Below are 19,509 nucleotides of genomic sequence, written 5' to 3' on the forward strand. Positions count from 1 at the left end.
AAAATTTAAAAAAAAATTCAAAAAAAAAATTTAAAAATTAAAAAAAAATTCAAAAATTAAAAAAATGAGAAGCTGACACGTGGCATATCCTTAACACTGTTAACTCTATACTAACGGAATGAGCCTAATTGTTACACATTTTCAAAAATATGGACCTAATTGAGATTAAAAAAAATCTTATAACCTATTTGAGATTTTTCAACAAAAACATGAACCAAGGGAGTATTTTAACCTTTATTTTTTAATCTAAGTTGACCCTAAATTTTTTTTTTTAAAAAAGACATGTTCTATCAAACTAATTACTTATAAACATTATCGATCAGCACCATTTATAAAGTGATATGTCAACTAGAGTATTGCTTCTTTTAGTTTTTCTTTTACTCGCGCTCTATTTTATTTCTCTTCTCAGATTTACTTCTTCTTTTTTTATAATTAAGACCGAATTTAAATATAATGAAATAAGGTTGTCTTGAAAATAAAAGCAAAATATTATCATTAAATTATTTAAAAGTTGTCCTACCTAAGTAGCCAACTAAAAATTTTTAACTAGTTTTTCTAATATATTTTATGTGTCAAATATTAATAATAAGAAATATGATAAATAAAACATAAATTGTTTTCTTTTCTTTTTTCTAAATGTTAAATTATCAAGAGATACTAGAAATGATATGTATTAGAAATGCATACCATTTAAATAAGAAGTAAATTAACAAGTTGGATGTAAATCTCACAAAAATTAACTATTGTATAAGACACATGAACTATTTTCTTTTTTGCATTATAACTGATGAAAATGATTAGAGATTCAAATAGCCTTGTATTGCTCATCTTATCTTACTTAAGAGCACAAGTATTAAGTATTAAGTTTAGATTCTACAAAAACTCCATTCTATTGACATGAAACCCTTTTAAGATTAATCTTGGCATTCTGATATCTTAAAAGTACCAAATTCAGAAGTTTTAGAGAAGACAAACATTACTAGATTAGTCCTAATTTTTTTTTAATATACAAAGCAACCACTCTTTTACTTGTATGATATATTTTGTCAAGTGAAAAACTTATAATTTGATTAAAATGACTAGTTAATAAAAAAATAAATAAAGATATTACTCAAATTTTATGAATAATTTGCATTGGAAAAGTTTGTTTCTATAAAATAGGTAGGATTTCTATAAAATTTATTTATCTTTGACAAATTAAACAAAATATAACAAAGGAAAGGATGTAAACACAAAAAAAAAAAAGTGTTGAAAATCTAAGTGTGAGTCTAAGTCTCACGTTGAATAAAAATAAAAAAGTTGAACACCATATAAGGATCGAGACCCATAAACAAAAGACCCAACAAAAAGATGATAATTTTTTTTAAATTATTTTTTAACTTACTAGAGATGTTACAAGAAACCGTCTCAATGAGTAACAAACATAAAGTTTTAAGTAAAGTTAAACAAATTTTAATTAAAATAAATTAAATGAAAATTTAAAAATTATAAAAGTATACATTTATTAAAAGTTTTTAAAATATTTTATCATTAGAATCAAATTAGACACACGTTTCTTTCAAGTGATAGAACAATGTGGAAATATCATAAATAGTTTTACTATAAGAAATAATTTAAAATACTCTTGTAAGAAATTTCTTTTTAAATATGCTTATATTGGTTAAAGGAGGCATGCCTAATAAGATTGGTTATAAGATATTGTTTCTTGACTTTTTTTTATGCGTTTTCTAAAGTTTTTCTTAAAAACTAATGAATATATTATTTTTTATTTTAATACAATATCTATTAAATTCTTTATAGAAATCTCCTCCTTTTTACATTACAATAAATACAATAACCATTATATAAAAGTAAAAATAAAATTTTAAAAAATGCTACACTTGAAGGTAACACACTAATAATGCATTTAATTATCAATGTCTTGTTCAATAGTTTTGACACTCAAATTAAAGTGTACAATACAATGTTTCCAAATTCCAATGATGGTTCAATTTGCAAAACTTGACTTCAAATGGGTCATTTCCAACATCGATCCCAGTTATTGGAGTTGGGGACTAGACACTTAGACCAAAGACAAATTTTCTATTTTTCTTTTATAAGGGCATGTCATGTTCCTTCTAATGTCTTGCTAGTATTTTCTACAAATCAAATCAAAGAAAAGCCATATTTGAAATTTAAAAGCTACTTCTTTCCGTTATATTTGATTGTAGTGAGATATCAAGCAAATTTAAAACATAAGGTATTTTTATCTACTTTTATTTAAAATTTAATTTTGAATTTTTTTTCTTAAGTTTAAAGTAATTAGTATTAAAAAAATTTAAAGTCTAAAAAAATAGTTTTAGACCTTAAGTCGATCCAATTATTAAATACTAGTCAAAATCTATGTCCTATACAAAATTATAAAATTATAATTATTAAAATAAATATAAATATTTTTATACTTTTTAATAGATAATTTTTATTTATTTTGTATGTAATTTTTATTATAAATAATTATTTTAATTTAAAAATGATTAAATTTTAAAAAAGATTAAACTTAAAAAGATTTTAAATTTAAAAATACCATTACTTACAAGATAGAATCGGTAAATTAATAAAGAATAAACTTAAAAAAATAAAACGTACATTAAAATGAAAAATTCCTCTCTATAATAATAAAGATGTTATTATAAAAATGTTTTAAGCTAATAACATAGGAAAATATTACATTTCTACTAAATTCAACTTATTGTATTACTTGGTACTAGTGGATAAAACTTAAAAGAATTGTGACACAAAAATAGAAGTTCTGTTTTGTGTTGAAAAGTGAAATTATGCACTCTTTCATTATATCTATTTAATTGACCTATTCCTGATACATGTTAAAAAATAGAATACACTAAAAAAAATTACGTCCTTCTTAACATTTTTTACAAAATGGTTAACCAACATATTTAAGCCATCAATAAACAATTTATAATTTTTATATAAAAACATTATCAATATATTATTGTGATTTCCGGTTCAGCAGTCTCACTTTAATTTTACTATTTTAATTTACTAATTTTACACTATTATATTTCAATAATTAGCTTTAAGATTAAAAAAAAATCCTCTTACTTACAATATTATTAATAATGTTGATTTTTTCCTCTTTCACCCGATACTTCTTTCGCTTTCTATAATTTTATCTTTTTCCCTTGAATAAAAAGGAAAACCATCAAAACATAGCTGGTGGTATTCTAAAAGCGACATCTGGTTTTGTGCAAGTGTCTTTTGTTGTCTGCTCTGTTCTGTTCTGGTCCCTCTTCAGTGCCCACCCCGATGTTGTGGTCGTCAGGTCGAGGGAGAGCGGTTTCATGTATGACATTCATTCAAACTTTCTTCTCCTGATCTCTATCTTCTCATCAAACCCATCTTTCCCAAATGGGTTTTTTCTCTTTCTATGGTGTATTGTACCTCTTCACATTCCCCCTTGCACCTCACGCGTTATATGATATGCTTTGAACTCATTTTATTCTGATTTTGTTGTAAATTTTTTCCTTGTCAAGGTGCTTGGGGATGGACTTGAGCTGATCAATTACGCAAATGTATTTCTGTTGCGTAGAAAGGAAGCTGTTCCTTTACTTTATCGATATAAAGTCAAGTGACCCAAGTGCCTCTTTGGATCCAAGTTAACATTACATCCATCTCATCTTGGTTCATTGGATTCTTAAAAGTCATCAACCACTGCATATTCAGATTGATTTCGGAGCATTTGGTTGTACTTGGTTGCTACATAATGCCAATTGTTCAGAAATTATATGATACTTGCAAGGCATCTTTGTCTCCTGAGGGACCCATCTCAGAAGAAGCTCTCGAAAAAGTTCGAGCCCTTTTAGGTACAATGACTATCTACCCTAGATAATGTTTCACTATAATTTTCTATGAAATGTATAATGCAGTGCCTGATTTTATTTTAGATGCTTGTTACATTGCTGTCTGTTCCACGGTGAAGAGTGTGTGTCCTTGTGTTAACCATTTCGTTAATTTCACTTCCATGCTAGATGACTTGAAGCCTTCTAATGTGGGTCTTGAACAAGAGGCACAACTGGTGCGTGGATGGAAGGGTTCTTTGAATGGTACTAATGGCAAAAAGGGGCGTAATGGAAGTTATCAGTATCCACCTCCTATTAAGTACATACACCTGCATGAATGTGACCAATTCTCAGTAAGCTTTTTATTTACATCTTTTGACCGTCTTCTTATTAATCTGTTTGGAGTCTTCCTTTCTGAATTTAGATGTGGAGGTTGGATAATAAGGGTGGAGTTTTTTTTGCAGATGGGAATATTTTGTATGGCTCCAGGTTCTATTATCCCGCTTCATAATCATCCTGGAATGACTGTTTTGAGCAAACTTCTTTATGGTACTTTACATGTAAGGTCATATGACTGGCTGGACTTACCTGGGTCAGATGATCCATCTCAAGGTGATGAACACATGCTTCAGACTTTTATAAGATGTAGTTGCATTAGAAAAGTTTTGTTTAAATATCATCTTTCAATGATTTGGCTGAATAGGTTTTTCCTTTTTCCATCTGTTATGTGTTCAACCCAATGCTTTAAATTCTAGATAGCAGCAGACCCTGAAAGAGCTAAAGCGGAGCATTATATAGCGGGACAGTGACTGTCTGTTCTTAATTCTTTTAATATAGTCCTATATAGCAGGCAATCTTCATATAGTCATAGGATGAATCAAATGTGTAACAACTTTATTCACAGAATCATACAAATATCGCAGCAAGTCAGCAACTCCCTTTAACAGAAACAGAATCATAGATATGAGACTGATAGTTTGCAAAACTCCCTTAGTAGAAACAGAATCATACATAATTACACATATAAAGCAGCAAATCAGCAACTCTATTTTAGGCAATGTATATCAACAAAAAGTCATTTGTTTCCATACATGATAGATGCCTTAAATAGAACATAGAAGTAAAATCAACCAAATACAAGTTTCCTAGTGTCCTCGATACTAGATAAGAAATAGAAATTGTCAATCCTTTTCTAAATCCAAATCTTCTTCATTAACATCATAACTACTGTGACATCTGTAGATTGTTTCCTCTTTCTCGCTTAGTTTCATCAACTTACAATGCTTGGCTTGAAAGTGCAGCAGCACCTACCTATCCCTTGTCTTTCTCACGGCCTACTCTAAACCAAAGTCTCATGCACATCAGCTAAATTGGAAATATCTCGACAAGTCCAGTTGTTGTCATGTCATCATCAAAAATTCAAAACCTCTTTGGTATCCTTGCCATCGCCTCCCATTTCTCCCACTAGTCATTCATTACTACCATCAATATCATCTGAGAAGATGGTTCAATGACAACATGAGTGTCAAAGCGCCCCTTAAGAGGTTGGCTATATTTAAATAAAAACCAAGTCTTGCAACTTTTGATGCTCAAACTTCTATTCTTCAAATGAATATTATTATGATTTAAAAAATGTTAGTTTTCATTTGAAGGTGATTATAGACCTTTTATCTGTAATCTATTTCCTCATTTCTTTTTCCAGTGTCTACTATGTTTTCAACTTAAATCGTTTATAAATTTGGCATATCCTTTTCGTGAAGTTAATCACTGAAAAGTTGAACCGCACATTAATTGTAGTCTGACTACGATTTCATAATTTTAATAAAAGTATTCTAAATCATTGTAAACGTTAGAAGGTAAATATATGATGGTGGTTTTTTTTTTTTTATGTTGCTTTTCCTAAATATATTTATTTGAAATTGTTTGGCAATATTACATTATAAAATTTTGCATAACCTAAGGATAAATGTTATCTGTAACTGTGCTTTGTGAATATCCTTGGGGTAAAGAATGAGTTATAGCATTGTGCACAACCTAAGGATAAATGTTTGAATATCTTCATTCTCACACTTATCTTAGGAAGTACAAGTTGAACAATCGTTGCACTTCAGCTATATAATTTGATTTCATTCACTGGACCCCTTTCTATTTTACAATTATCAATCACATTACTATTGTTTCATTTTTATAGTGTGAATTAAAGATACTTAAGAGCCAAGACGTTGCACTTGAGCTACCATTAGGTTGAACAAGGTTTAGAACATCTTTTTCTGAATTACTATAAAACTGCCTTTGTTAATCTTGGTGAATTTTATTTGATTGGAATTTGTTATTCTGAAAGGATGAAAGTTTCGTAGTCATAATTTCAGTTGTTTAACATGTCCCTACCAGACAAACTGTTGAAGACAGCTGCAAACCATAGTTAACTTTCGTGTATCCATACCCTTCACTTTTTTATGGCATTTGAAGGCTAATATTGTCATTAATACTGTAGCAGATTATCTGCTCTGTAATTTTCCCTGAGATATTGCTATATATTAGGATACATCATGTGGCATGGTTCGAGTGGGCTATATATAAATGTCACGCACAAACTTTGTTTCTGATGTATGTTTTTCATTTTGCTGCATTTTTTTATGGTTTGATTTTGGCTTTTAGAATTGAACATAGGGTTTCTAGAATTTTTTAAAATTACAAGTTTTCCTGACTTTGCATACTTGAGGGGTTGGTCTTGAGACTTCCCAATGAGGTTGGACAGCTTCATGCTGATAGCTTCATGCTGATTCACAATGGTGGATACTGGTCATAGACTGGATCAGAACAGGATACCATAAGAACATTTTGATACTCTTGTTAATCTATAAGAGCAATAACGGGGATAGGAGTGTAGGCAGAAAAAAGAGAACATACTTGGGAGTAAATCTTTTTCAGTGCTTATGTAGGTAGTCAAATCGCCCAGTAGGTCTAAGAGCGGTCAGGTGCATACCCGTGGGCATGGATATCTAAGCATCATAGATTGGTTAGAGCTCTTATGGTTTAGTTAGTGCATAATAGACCAAGCACTGTCCCAAGGGACTGTGCACGGTTCAGTAAAGTCATCATACATGACGCATGGTGTTTGAATTTCCACAAAGATAATTTTATCTTGGAAACCTGCTTCCAGAGTTCCATTGGTGGATGTTATTTTGAGGTTTTCAGTAAGAATGTTGTGACTGAGTTATTTTGTTGGCATGTAAAGATGCATGCTATTATAGAGTATTATGAATTTCCATATTGATGCATGCTAATTTAATATAGATGTTTCGTTTACTTTGCTACTGCTTAGATGGTTTGATGGGTGATGTCTTTAATCTGAGTATACCCATTAAGTTAGTTGAAGAAACAATTTTATTTTAGTTTTTGCTTGATTCCTGTTCTTAGAGGATTTGCTAAACTAGAAAAGAGATTCATGATTTATCTACTTTTGCAGCAAGACCAGCAGAACTAGTGAAAGATTGTCAGATGAGTGCACCCTGTAACACAACAATTCTATATCCAAACAAGGGTGGCAACATTCATTGCTTTAAAGCCTTAACCCCATGTGCTCTCTTTGACATTCTTTCTCCTCCTTATTCATCAGAAGATGGGAGACACTGCTCATATTTCAGGAAGTCACCTAGGAAAGAACTTCCAGGTACTTCTCTTCCTTCTACTATCTTCTTCTCCCCTCCCCCCTCTTTCAATGTCGCAATAATTTCTGAAGCATTTAGTTTCTTGCATGTGCTACTGTTAAAGGTGTTGACCTGGATCAGTCTTGTGGGGTAAAAGCATCTGAAGTGAGCTGGTTAGAAGAGATTCAAGCGCCAGAAAACCTGGTTGTTAGGAGAGGTGTGTACAGAGGCCCTACTATCAGACGATGAAGGATATAACTAATTTGTATTTATATAACTTTAGTCAGGCATGACTAGAAACTAAATATGATGGGGATATAAATTGCAGATGCTACATCTTCGGAATAATTAACCATCTCATCTGTATGGTTGGTAACTGTACATACTATGATAAACGGTGGCAGGGAATGTTGGTTAAACCTTATGTATCTTTGTTCTAACTTACCTTTTTTTGGATTAGAGGAATAGCACCAATACGAACTGTGCTCGAAGGCTCTAATTGATAGAATGGACCAACCTTTCTTTAGCCTGGGTGAAGAGATCCTATCAACTAAACCCTTTCACTAACAATGGATAAATAAATACTTCCTGGGAACTTGAGAATTAATGCACGATGATAGAACTAAGAACTAATAATGTGGTTGTCACCTGCTCATGTTATGATTTTCATCTTCATTATTTGATAAGATTGAAAATGAAGAGGTAAGGAGAATGAAATTAAGATCTTAGTTAATGAAAAATTAAAAAGAGGAGAGTCTGTCTCATTGCAAGTTAAAGTTATGCTACAAACTTCAGCTGAGAATTTGCAGTGATGACTATAAAATGAACCTTATTAATAATGATATATATATATATATATATATATATATATATATATATATATATATATATATAAATTTATTTTTTATTTTGTGTTACTGGACCTTTTTACTCTGATTGATGATAGCCTGTTGCTTCTTGCACCCAATCAATTTTTTTTGTGCACTCGCATCATAGTTTTCGGATTTTTTTTTTTTTAAATGAGTGGGTTAGTAGTAGTTTCCAGAAAAGTAGGTGAGTATCTTTCGGAAAAAAAATGTTTTCAAAATTGATTTAGTGTGTTCTAGAAAGTAAATACAAATGATGGAGTGCATTGAAAAATTTGATGGGGGGGAAGAAACCGCCTTAATGATATATTGCTTAAGGTTTTTTCAATTTACATATCTCAATTTATTGAATACGTTTGCCTTCCCTTTTTGTTTTTATTATAAAAATATGTTTTCATATAAATATAGTAAAAAAATTATTTTCATATTTGCGTGTATATCTTTAAACCTTGTTTCATTCCTTTGATTACGGTGTTTCTTTACCAAATTCGATATGAATAATACATATTCCATCAATAACATGTACAACATTATTTATTCGGTTGCTTCAAAATGTGTTTATGACTTAAAAACTTACTAATATGAAAATCCTTTTCTAAAATAGTACATAACTGGCCACATTTCTGAAAAGAACTATAAATTTTGCGAAATAAAATTTCTAAAGAAAATTGATAAATAGACGAAATGGAAAACAAAAGAATCACATTCAGAAAAAAGAAAATGGTATAAGCATAAGTAATGGAAGATAATGTTTACAGCAGAAAAAAAAGGTTGAACAAGCATGAACTAGCCAAACAAATAAATAAACAAAAAAGAAAGAGGTGTACTTAATAAATTGCAAGGTATAAATAACAAAAGCCATTTTCTATGTGTGGTTGTGGATCACATCCAGATTTTTGTTTTGTAGTGATAGAAAAGAGAATTTTATTCCTTTTGATAACAATTACATGTTAATTATATTTAAGACATAAAAATATGATAAACTCTTGATGTCATCAATTAATTAGAAATTGCTATAAATATGACTCATAAATTAACTATTATAAATATTAACAATTTTGTTATGATATAATAATATAAAAAATTTTATACCAACTTATTAGAACACCTTTTACTAATAGTTATTATAAAATTAATAATCTTATCATCAGGTTAATTAAAATAGAGGTGTAAAGTAACAAACAAGAGAGGATGAAATTTGATGCTTAATTTTTTTTCTTGCATTTCTTATGTATTTTTTAAAATTTTTAAATCCATAAATACAGTCATTCTCTTCACTATTTAGAAAATATGCTTTCTTTACTGATTATATTTTACATTTTTATCCCTATCTTGTAATGCTTAAATTATGACATTATTGTGTTCATTAGATACTATAATTTGTTATTTCTTTCTCTATCTGTGGATCAAACTGTGATTACTTAGTTTAATATATAATTGATTGACTACATTCAAACATCATGAATTCACCATTTATAAGATTTTAAATATTCAAACATGACAATCATGAAAGTCTTCATTTTAGGATTTCCTGAAACTCCTGTTCTTATCTTTTCGTCCACAAAATATCACAGGAATAGGTGAGTTGGAAACGTCAAATGTATTTCTATAAATCTCCATCAACATTCAAATTTGAATATAAAGTAATATAAACATACAAAGATATCAAATTTGGATAACTGGTGGGTTGACTTGAGGGATTTTGGAATTAAATAAAATAAATATTTAATATAAAGTAAAACAAAAAATGTTAGTATAACATTTTGGTGATGTCCATGATTGAACCCAAGTAATATAGGATATTCTTTTTCTTTAAACAAAAATTAAATCCAGCCACACTTAATAAAATATCTGATTAGAACTTGAAAAATAATTATGCCCTGATTTCCTTAAATAACTAATAAAATATATTAGATTAAATTAAAAAAGAATAGTAGTCAGTAGGTCAATTTTAACCTCCTCGTCTAGTTTGTAATTCAAAAGGTTAGGTATTGATTATGGATAAAAGTCAAAATGATAAGAATGAATAAATTAATTAGTATTTACAAACATTGAAATTCACTTAAGATTTAACTTTCAAAAATAAGCATTTCATTTATTTTCTTAATTTAGAATTATTATTATAACATATGACAGAGGAAAAAAGAGGTGAACACGAATTGTATGTTTCTGCTATAATGTAGGAAATGGAACAAGTGAGTATGATTACAATGATTAATATATGTGTACCTTTTACTTTATATACTCTTTGTAAAATTTTATACTTTCTCTGTGCTTCTATACTTAAACACTTTTGTTTGTTTGTAAGAGGTTTGAATTAACTCAAGTAATCTTTATATTCAATCAACTATTTATTGATAAAATAAAGTGATGCAATAAAAATTATCATGTATATGTTTGAAAAATTATCATGTATTCAATATTTGATTTATACGTTTTACTATTTTTTTTTTATTTTGAAAATTTTTAATGTTTTAAAACATTACTATTGAAATGTTATTTTAATTTGAAGTTTTAAATTTTAAATATTGATACACTTTATTAATTTAAGATAACATTCTGTTGTTTAGATAAGCCCTAAACTAAATTGTATAATTTTACACCATCCTAATTTGACGTTGAATTTTAATGTTGACAAATCATACCAATAAAAATAATACTATGATTCAAATATTTCATTTTCATATTCTTTTATTTTAAACTTATTTTATCCAATAAAATAAAACATTTATTACTAACAATAAAAAAAATTCTCTTTGGTTTAAATTTAAAAATAGTTACATATGGTTAAAAAAACTGATATTTTATTTGTTGTTGTACTAGTTATACTTAGTCCCGGTCCTTGAATCCTTAGCATTATTGATGTACAACGGTGACTATAGTTACTTCTCAACAACCCTATAATTTGATGTATTTAATTGCTAACGTTAATAATACTTCAAAACAAAATAATAATAGTCCTTTTGTATTTTTTTTTTAATGTTAGGAGGGAGATTGTTGAGGTTAAGAACCAGTCGGATGGGACTGGACTGTGTGTAAAAATGTAAAGTTCATTTGTGAATTTTGAATCATAAGTGATATACTATTTTTGTAAGAGAAAATGAATCTAAAATTATATAAACATTTTTTAGGTGTTATAAAATATTTTGAATATGAAATTAAATATTAATGATACTTCCATAATAAATGAAATAATAATTTTAATAAATAATAAATTTTGTTAAAATAAGATTAAAGTGATTTTAAATAATTAAAATGATTCTCATATATCATGTCAAGAAAAGTAATTTTAAGCGTAAAACAATTGTATAAAACTTTTCTGTAAAGTAAGATTTACAAAAGTTATAATTCATCATGTTTCTAATAAATCTTGGGTTTTCAAATAAAAAATTTTAGAATGAAAATTCAAAAATTACTAATATTATTTTATATTTAATGCTAACACGTTGTAAGCTTTGTACAAAAACAAAAATAAATAGACGAGTAAAAAGCTATTTATTTTTAGACGATAGCCATGCCCTAGTCGTGATAATTAGTATAAAATAACGAAGAATGTCAACTCTGTTGCACATGCAAGACACAACAAAACTTCTGTTTTTCAGTTATTTAATCTCTCGTAATATGTCATTAATATATTTTCTTCTATCAGTGTTAGTTTTTGTTACTGAAAAATTAAAGTCTCTTTTAAACTTACTAAACAAATTTTATTTTTCTCAATTGTTAACAGAAGATCGAATTTACGATTTTTTTTTCAAATCATCCATTTAACCACTGAGTCATCTTCGCTCTTAGCACAACCATGTTCTTAACAAGGAAATTTGCGGAGTTTGGTAATTGGTATCGTCTGATTTCAATTGCTGTGCCAAAATCTAAGAGCAGTAATTCCTCTTAGTGATACTGGGACAAACAAGAATCTCTCGCTGGAAGCTTATGAGTTTGTTGAAAGTTTGACATCAACTTAAAATAAGATCAATTTATAATATAAATATGATACAAACCTCATTTTACAAATCAGTTTTATGAGATTGAGTGTTGTCCACTTTATCAGGTTGGAGGGAAAAACCATCAATGCTCCGTATCATCATCACATGTTACCAGAGAGACAACTTTTCGTTCCTCGTTTATATATAAATACATGTCTATACCCACCATCTTCCTTTTTAATCACCCAACTTGTATACATAAATGTTTCCCTCACTCTGGTAACAGTGTAGATTATAACGTAGGCAAATAAAAACTGGTATTGTTTACTCTCAGTTATTTTCTGAAGCCTTTAAACATTAATTTTCACTATTAACAGGGCGTGTATGGAATCTGAGATTGACTAAGACAGTGATAGATTAAACCATATACAGTGGAGGGTGTGTAACGATTGAAACAGCTGAGTCCATTGTCAGAAGTCAATAAAGCGGATGAAAATTTCAAATTCCCACCCTTTTCTAGATTGCTTTTGGAAGAAAGTTAATACAATTGTCAAACAATTGTTAACGAATCATATTTCTCTCCCTTCTATAATTCATCCTTCTTACTACAAGAGGTTAAAAAGTGAAATGATATGACGTGGATAGATCATATAATTGGTTACCAAGTTATGTAAAGAAAGGTATATTTTGACCAATAATGGTTGTATAGGAATAATTTTCGTCATTATTGGATGAGTATGAGTTGTTATAATAATCTCTGCTGTTCCCTCCCCGTGCATGGAAGTCTAAAGTTGTAGAGTCAAGATTCTAGTCATAGCTCATGCACTAATATTAAACTTGAATACAAATTGTCGAATGTGCATCAATCATATTATATTGCAATCATCAGTTGTAGTTGAAAGTGCTACAAACACTAAATTTTACACGTCCTTGTTTATGCACATTTCCCACCAAAATTTTCTGTTTTATAATCCACGCATCCCCAAGGCACTGCATTATTCCTTGCCAAAAGTGGTGTGAAGGGGCCTGTGGAAACATGTGTTATATTTGAAGAAAAATAAAGTAAAATTAAAACAGTGGTTCTGAAATAAGGGAAAAGTCTAAGTTTAGGTGAGAAAAAAATTGAAATATGTTGGTGAAGGTTGGGCCCCATGATATAGTTGCACGAATATTGATGTTATAGCTATCATGGTGAATGTTTGACAAAATATTTCACCTAGCTAACAGAGGTCAAACAATTAAGATAATCACGAGCCAGAAGAGATAGAAGGGTGGTAGATTTTAACAACTGTCAAGGAAAAGAGTCTGAAGCAGAGAGAGAGAGATAGAGAGAAGGTGGTAGTTGTCACATGATTTCCAACAGTACAAAAGGGACCAGCAGCGTCTGCATCCATTATGTAGGTTTATTGCAATTTAAAGGGAACAAGTAGCCTCTGTCTCAATTTTGTTATTCTCAATATTTCCATTTTTCCTTTCCAAACCAATTACTCTCTCTTCTACCATCTTCAACTTGTTCACTCTTAATTAATTATGGTGTTGAATCAATGATTTACCACAAACACATCCCTACCAAAAACCCTCCACCCATATGATCCAAAGACTAATCCACACTTCAATCCGTTCATTCTCGAGATGACTGATATGAAGATATGTTTGGATATGCAGTTGAACACAACACATGATCTTTAGACTTCGAAGAGAAAGACATCATCTTCTTAGATGGTTAGTATTACTATTTTAGGAGAGAAAATAGGATAAACACTTAAAGATTATGCAGTTTGGTTATTTTTGTTTCTTTATCTCCTTTTAGTAGTGATTTGATCTATAAATTCTTCCCACTTTCTTTCCCATCTCCCTTTTAGAGGTATTCTTAGGATCATGGATGTTCCTGAATTTCCTTTTCTTTTCTTGCCATAGCTCTTGTCCTCCAGTCGCTGCAGCTTGTTGAAGATTTCATAATCACTTGCCAACTTCTGCCCCAAAGATAATTTTTTCATTTTCTTTTCTTCTAGAGCGTTTTATCTAACCATGCAACATGCGTTTTGTGTATGATGAGTGAGACTGTACTTTGAAAATCTCTGATGTACTCATCATTTGTGTGATCATATATCTTGCTGTTATATACAAAGGTTGTGTGTGTTGGACACCTTGTTCTTATGCTTATCCTGTCCATTTCATCAAAAAACATACATACTTAGTTGACAACTAAGAATTTGCATTGGTTTATGAACTTGTTATTTTTTAAATTATCCGAACTTTCTTTTTCTGTTTGCCATGAACCTACTGGATGGAACCTGGTGTTATCAGTATAGTTAAATGAAAAATCACTTCTCATTCAGTTTATTGACTTAAAAAGTTAAACGAAACCTAGACGAATTCGTCTTCCCCCACAATTTTCACCAGTCTTATTGTTTGGATTTCTTCTTCAAGCCTTGATTTAATTTCTAACCCCCCTTCTACACGAGTCTTGAGTATTCCATAACTTGGTGAACTTTTTATTTTCATATAAAAGGCGCTTACAAGATAAATATGTTCGTTCATCTGAACCTGGCATTAATTAGATTTCTTTTTCACCTCTTACGCGGTAGAGAAGTTTGGTTGCATTATTTACTAGAGTCCTGATTTTCGAACCACTTCCACTTAATCAACAGTAAATTATATACATGTGCATCCATATACACATGCATGTATAATATTTGTCTAATGGGGATCCATCCAGTATAATAAATGTTTTTTGCCATAAATTTCTCACTTTAGTTACTTTACCATAAATTCATAGCATTTCCGTGCAGTTACTTGAACAGATTTAAAGCATAGTAATTGTTCGTTGAGAAATTACAGCCTGTCCTCACAGGCTCACACATTCTTGTTCACGTTACTTTAATATGCTGCACATTAAAATACTTCCTGTTTGTTTCAGACCTGAAATTCCAACTTTGTAAAGGACGAAAAAAGTCGATTGGTTGGAGGCAAAAACCCGTGCAACCACAAGTAAACATGTCAGAAGGACATGAGATTCATAACAATGAGGAAACTTCATCGGGATGTTCCCAGAAATGCTCTACATTTGACTTGAATGCAGAAGCTTGCAGTGACGATAACACTAATGGTAATGCAGAAGAGGGGTATGAGTTCACAACTAACGACAATAATATTGAGAAAGTAAAGGAGGAGGGAACTTCAGGAAATGGAAGTAGCATTTCAAGAGAAGGCAATGACAGAAGAGGAACGGTGAGACAATATGTTAGATCCAAGATGCCTCGGCTTCGGTGGACTCCTGAACTTCATCATTCATTTGTGCATGTTGTTGAAAGACTTGGTGGTCAAGACAGTAAGTACTTGTTACTTCTTGTATCTTCTTCCAAAGCATCACTACTCATATGAAAGAGTTAACACGTTTCATTGAACTCTGCATTACCTGGTGCAGGAGCAACACCCAAGTTGGTGCTTCAGCTAATGAATGTTCAAGGACTCAGCATTGCTCACGTCAAGAGCCACTTGCAGGTACCACAAATTGAAGTTTGAGAGATAAATGCTCTTTTGAATTATCTTTTTTCCTTAGAGTGCGTTTTTACAAGTATAATAAATGTGCAGGTCATCAAAATTTGTTCATTTCAAATGATTTAGCAAGTATTTGAAAATGTTATTCAAGCCTATTTTATCATACCATGATAGTTCTTCCTATAAACTATATGGGTTACTTTTGTAAGATTTTATCTACTAAATTAAATGTTTGTTTATTCAAAAGCATCTGTTGATGATGTATATATAATCAACATTCAACTTTTTTCAGATGTATCGAAGCAAGAAACTTGACGAGGTTGGGCAAGGTACTACACTACCATACTGAGTTCTTATAATTTGTAATGATAATGAGTTCTAACTTGCTATTTAGTTTTGCTAAACTTAAACTGAACAAGGATATCGACGGAAGGGGTTTTTCCAATAACGAATACTGAATTAATCAAAATGATGTAGGTAGTAAGGATTTAGGGTTAGGGTTTCTTTGTGTTAGTGAAACACATATTCCTTGAACTTTTTACAATTCAGTTATGTTTTGCAGTACTAAGTCAAACCTATAGGTGGAACCAAAACCAAAAGTTACGTAGGTCTGTGATACTCCATGAGTCCATGAGTCCTCAACAACATCTTAAGATGGGGAATGGTGGAATCATTCTGGCAACTCAATTCAACAAACATTATCATTTCCCAAGTCACACTGATTCAAGGTAACAGAACAAACTTTTATTTGCATCGAATTTGTTCAAGAAAAAACGGGTATTACATCTACATATAAAATACTTTTCATTTTTTTTTCGTTCAATTATAATTTATATACAAGCTGTTAGTTTTTATAATTAAATACAATTTAATAACAAAGTTGTGTTTACCCTTTTCCCAAAAATTCTTGTAAATTACTTCTTTCGTCTTAAAATTAGCACTCTTTCTCCCCTACAAGTTTTTCTATTTTAAAAATTACTTTCTTTATTATCTTTAGTTTAACTCCTCACTTCTATCAATATTCTCTCTTCATTAACTATTATTAGTTGAATGTTACGGATATTTTAGTCAAAATATAATAATAGTTAAATATTTATAAATATATTTCCAATAACTTTAAACCGATGGGAACCCTTTGAATAAGTTACTACAAAAAAAAAAAAAAGTGGTCAGATAATTGCAGATATTGTTGAAATTCTTGGTGTTCTTACAAAACGAAAATTTAACAAAATTATTTCGTAGTAACCCATGTCTGCAATTCTTTCTAGGCAGCAACAATGGTACATCAATCATCAACCTTTTATAAAATCAATAGGTTGTGGCCAAATTCAGCCAAAGGATACAACTACGAGACCAAGCAAATTGCTTGAAGAAAAAAGCTGGCTTCCGTTAGAAATTATAAACAATCATCAATCCAAGTTCCAGAAGTTACCTGCCATTGTAGCTCCTAAAAATGGATCACAAGCAGTTCAGCCAGATGAATGGAGCTTCGTGAACAACACAAGCGTCACAGAATATTTATCTAACAAATCCAATGAACCTCGCAATTATTCCAACAGTTTAAAGCTAGAATTTGATCCACCATTTCGGATTAAGGTAAATTAACTAACTAGGTTTTAACAAAAACAATAACATTCTGCACCTTGTTTCTTCAACATAACGTGGAATTATTTGATTTCTTATGCAGAAAGACGAGCAAGAATTACCGAATTTGCAACTGGGTTTGAGTTACTCAGTTGCAAGCGATGGTGGCAAGGTGGATCATTACAGAGAAACCCAAGAAATCAGCACTAAGCTTTCACTTTCTTAATGTTAATAACCCAGATATTATAGCTAATTATATAAATAGAGATCATATATCCAAAAAAGAAGAATAGATTCACAAGATCGATCAATGTCTGTACAAGACATATACATGCTGGAGCTTTTTAATTTGAATCTACATTGGATTTGATTGTAAAAGGAATTGTTTCAGGATTGACACTGAGTTAGTATTATCCATTTTTGTGTGCAAATGATTGCTTAGATGTGAAGCTACAAGAAAAAATGATGGAACAAACAGTGAGAATATGGAGATCTTGCTTTGCAGCTTCATACTTCACTTTGCATTAATCAAATGAAAAATTTATCAGTTGATCCCTCCACCCTCTCTCTCCCCGTTCAAAATTCTATTCCTATATTTACATTCTTTTTTTCAAGTAAAAAAATTATAGACAGAAGGATGTACATATTTACATCTTAATGGCTAAGTAAAATTAACAACTAAAATCTTTTTTCTTCTTTTAGATTTCTCACAGTTTTTATTTTATGTACTTTGCATATATTAGGTGAAATTAAGAGAAAAAGAAAAGATATAATTGATTAAAAAAAAGTATTGATGTTATTTGATCTTTAAAAATTTCGTAAGGAAAAAAAAATGAAGAAAAGTAACATTTCTTTAATATCATGTGTTTAGTTGTTTATAAAGTATGTGTTAGGAATTCAAGTGTGAGTCTAATTACCAAATTGGTTAGAAATGAGAAAGTAAAACATTATATAAGAATAAAGACTCATAAACTAATTGCCTTAAGGTTTTTGGTTGAGAGTTGTGTCAATATCTTATGTGATTGGTGTAAGGTCCAGTTTTCTGCTTTAATATTTTAAGGGTGGCCTTAACCTAATGGGCCTAAGGGCTGGGCCAAGGAGTAAAAACAGACCCCAATTTGTCCTAACGTTTCCACTTCCCTCACTTTCAGAAATAGTGTCTCCTCTCTTTTTGTTATGAACATGGTTGGGGTATTGTGTACCTTCTTATCTAATTTCCGCACTCTCTGGATATTTATATATGGGTGACGCTTTATTAAATTGAATTTACCTTATTTTAATTGGAATATTATAATTGGACTCAGGTATCATTAGTGTTTGTTCTCTCTTTATAAACTTAACAACATGGCATTATCAAAGCACTTCCATAAATATTTTGACTAGTTTAGAATCAAAATTCATCTTGAGAAAATAGAAAAGAGGAATGTTAAAAAGAGGTATGTTGTTGACATTTTATAAGTTATATTTGGGATGAATTATGTAAAATGATTCTTCCTTTTTTAAGTTTTATTAATTAGTTTAACTTTTTATCTTTAAAAATAAATTATTTAAATCTTTTAAGTTTTTATAATGCTTTAAAACGTTGATTTCACTAATTTAATTCCATTAACAAATTAACCCTATTCTATTTCTTATCTTCTTCCTCCATCCTCCTTTTTTTCTCACTCCTCAAGTGCACTTTTTCCTTTTTCACCACACTTATTCTATGTTCTTTTCTATCTATTTACTATTCATAGAGATGAATTTGCTGAGTAATTCCTTGTTCATTTCAAATAATTAGGAGTGTGAGTAATGATTTGTGGGATATAAAAAAAAATCCTCACTGCCAATAGTATTAGATATATTAGATTATAGATATATTAGATTATTAAATATATTTGTCTTTTATATTCACTTTCTTTATTATTATTCTTTATTTATATTTTGGACTTAACCCATATATTTTTTATTATAAATATAGTATTATGTGTATTTTCTTCGTAAGAAATATTAATATCAAACTTATTTTCACTGTATTCAACAAAATGCAAAAGTAATTATCGTTTATATAAAATGTTTTTACTAAAATACCCTATACTTCTTTTGGTGTGGCTGCTAGTTTATTTAGTAGTTTAGTTTGGGCTTCATACGGTGTTGTAGTGTGAGGTGT

The 19,509-nt window shown here is 29.9% G+C and overlaps 2 protein-coding genes across 6 annotated transcripts; both read left to right on the plus strand.

The window, feature by feature from the left end:
- The first annotated feature begins 3,199 nt into the window (after positions 1-3,199).
- Positions 3,200-8,015, plus strand: LOC114186909 (plant cysteine oxidase 4-like). Of its 2 annotated transcripts, XM_028074980.1 has the most exons (6): positions 3,200-3,340; positions 3,531-3,860; positions 4,026-4,189; positions 4,301-4,448; positions 7,306-7,509; positions 7,611-7,994. In XM_028074980.1, exons 2-6 carry the CDS (start codon positions 3,761-3,763, stop codon positions 7,733-7,735), a joined length of 741 nt encoding a protein of 246 aa, XP_027930781.1. In that variant the 5' UTR covers positions 3,200-3,340; positions 3,531-3,760; the 3' UTR covers positions 7,736-7,994. The 2 variants fall into 2 exon arrangements, with proteins under 2 accessions (XP_027930781.1, XP_027930782.1); XM_028074981.1 differs by lacking the exon at positions 3,200-3,340 and having other exon boundaries at positions 3,625-3,860; positions 7,611-8,015.
- Positions 8,016-13,522: 5,507 nt separating this feature from the next.
- LOC114187451 (two-component response regulator ARR10-like) lies at positions 13,523-17,884 on the plus strand. 4 transcript variants are annotated; one of them, XM_028075711.1, is made up of 8 exons: positions 13,524-13,672; positions 13,941-13,997; positions 14,193-15,606; positions 15,703-15,779; positions 16,069-16,105; positions 16,339-16,504; positions 17,045-17,372; positions 17,464-17,884. In XM_028075711.1, exons 3-8 carry the CDS (start codon positions 15,273-15,275, stop codon positions 17,584-17,586), a joined length of 1,065 nt encoding a protein of 354 aa, XP_027931512.1. In that variant the 5' UTR covers positions 13,524-13,672; positions 13,941-13,997; positions 14,193-15,272; the 3' UTR covers positions 17,587-17,884. The 4 variants fall into 4 exon arrangements, with proteins under 4 accessions (XP_027931513.1, XP_027931512.1, XP_027931511.1 ...); XM_028075710.1 differs by having other exon boundaries at positions 15,196-15,606; XM_028075712.1 differs by lacking the exon at positions 13,941-13,997 and having other exon boundaries at positions 13,523-13,672; positions 15,196-15,606.
- Positions 17,885-19,509: the final 1,625 nt, after the last annotated feature.

This window comes from Vigna unguiculata, chromosome 6 (genome assembly GCF_004118075.2).
Source record: "Vigna unguiculata cultivar IT97K-499-35 chromosome 6, ASM411807v1, whole genome shotgun sequence".
NCBI lineage: Eukaryota > Viridiplantae > Streptophyta > Magnoliopsida > Fabales > Fabaceae > Vigna > Vigna unguiculata.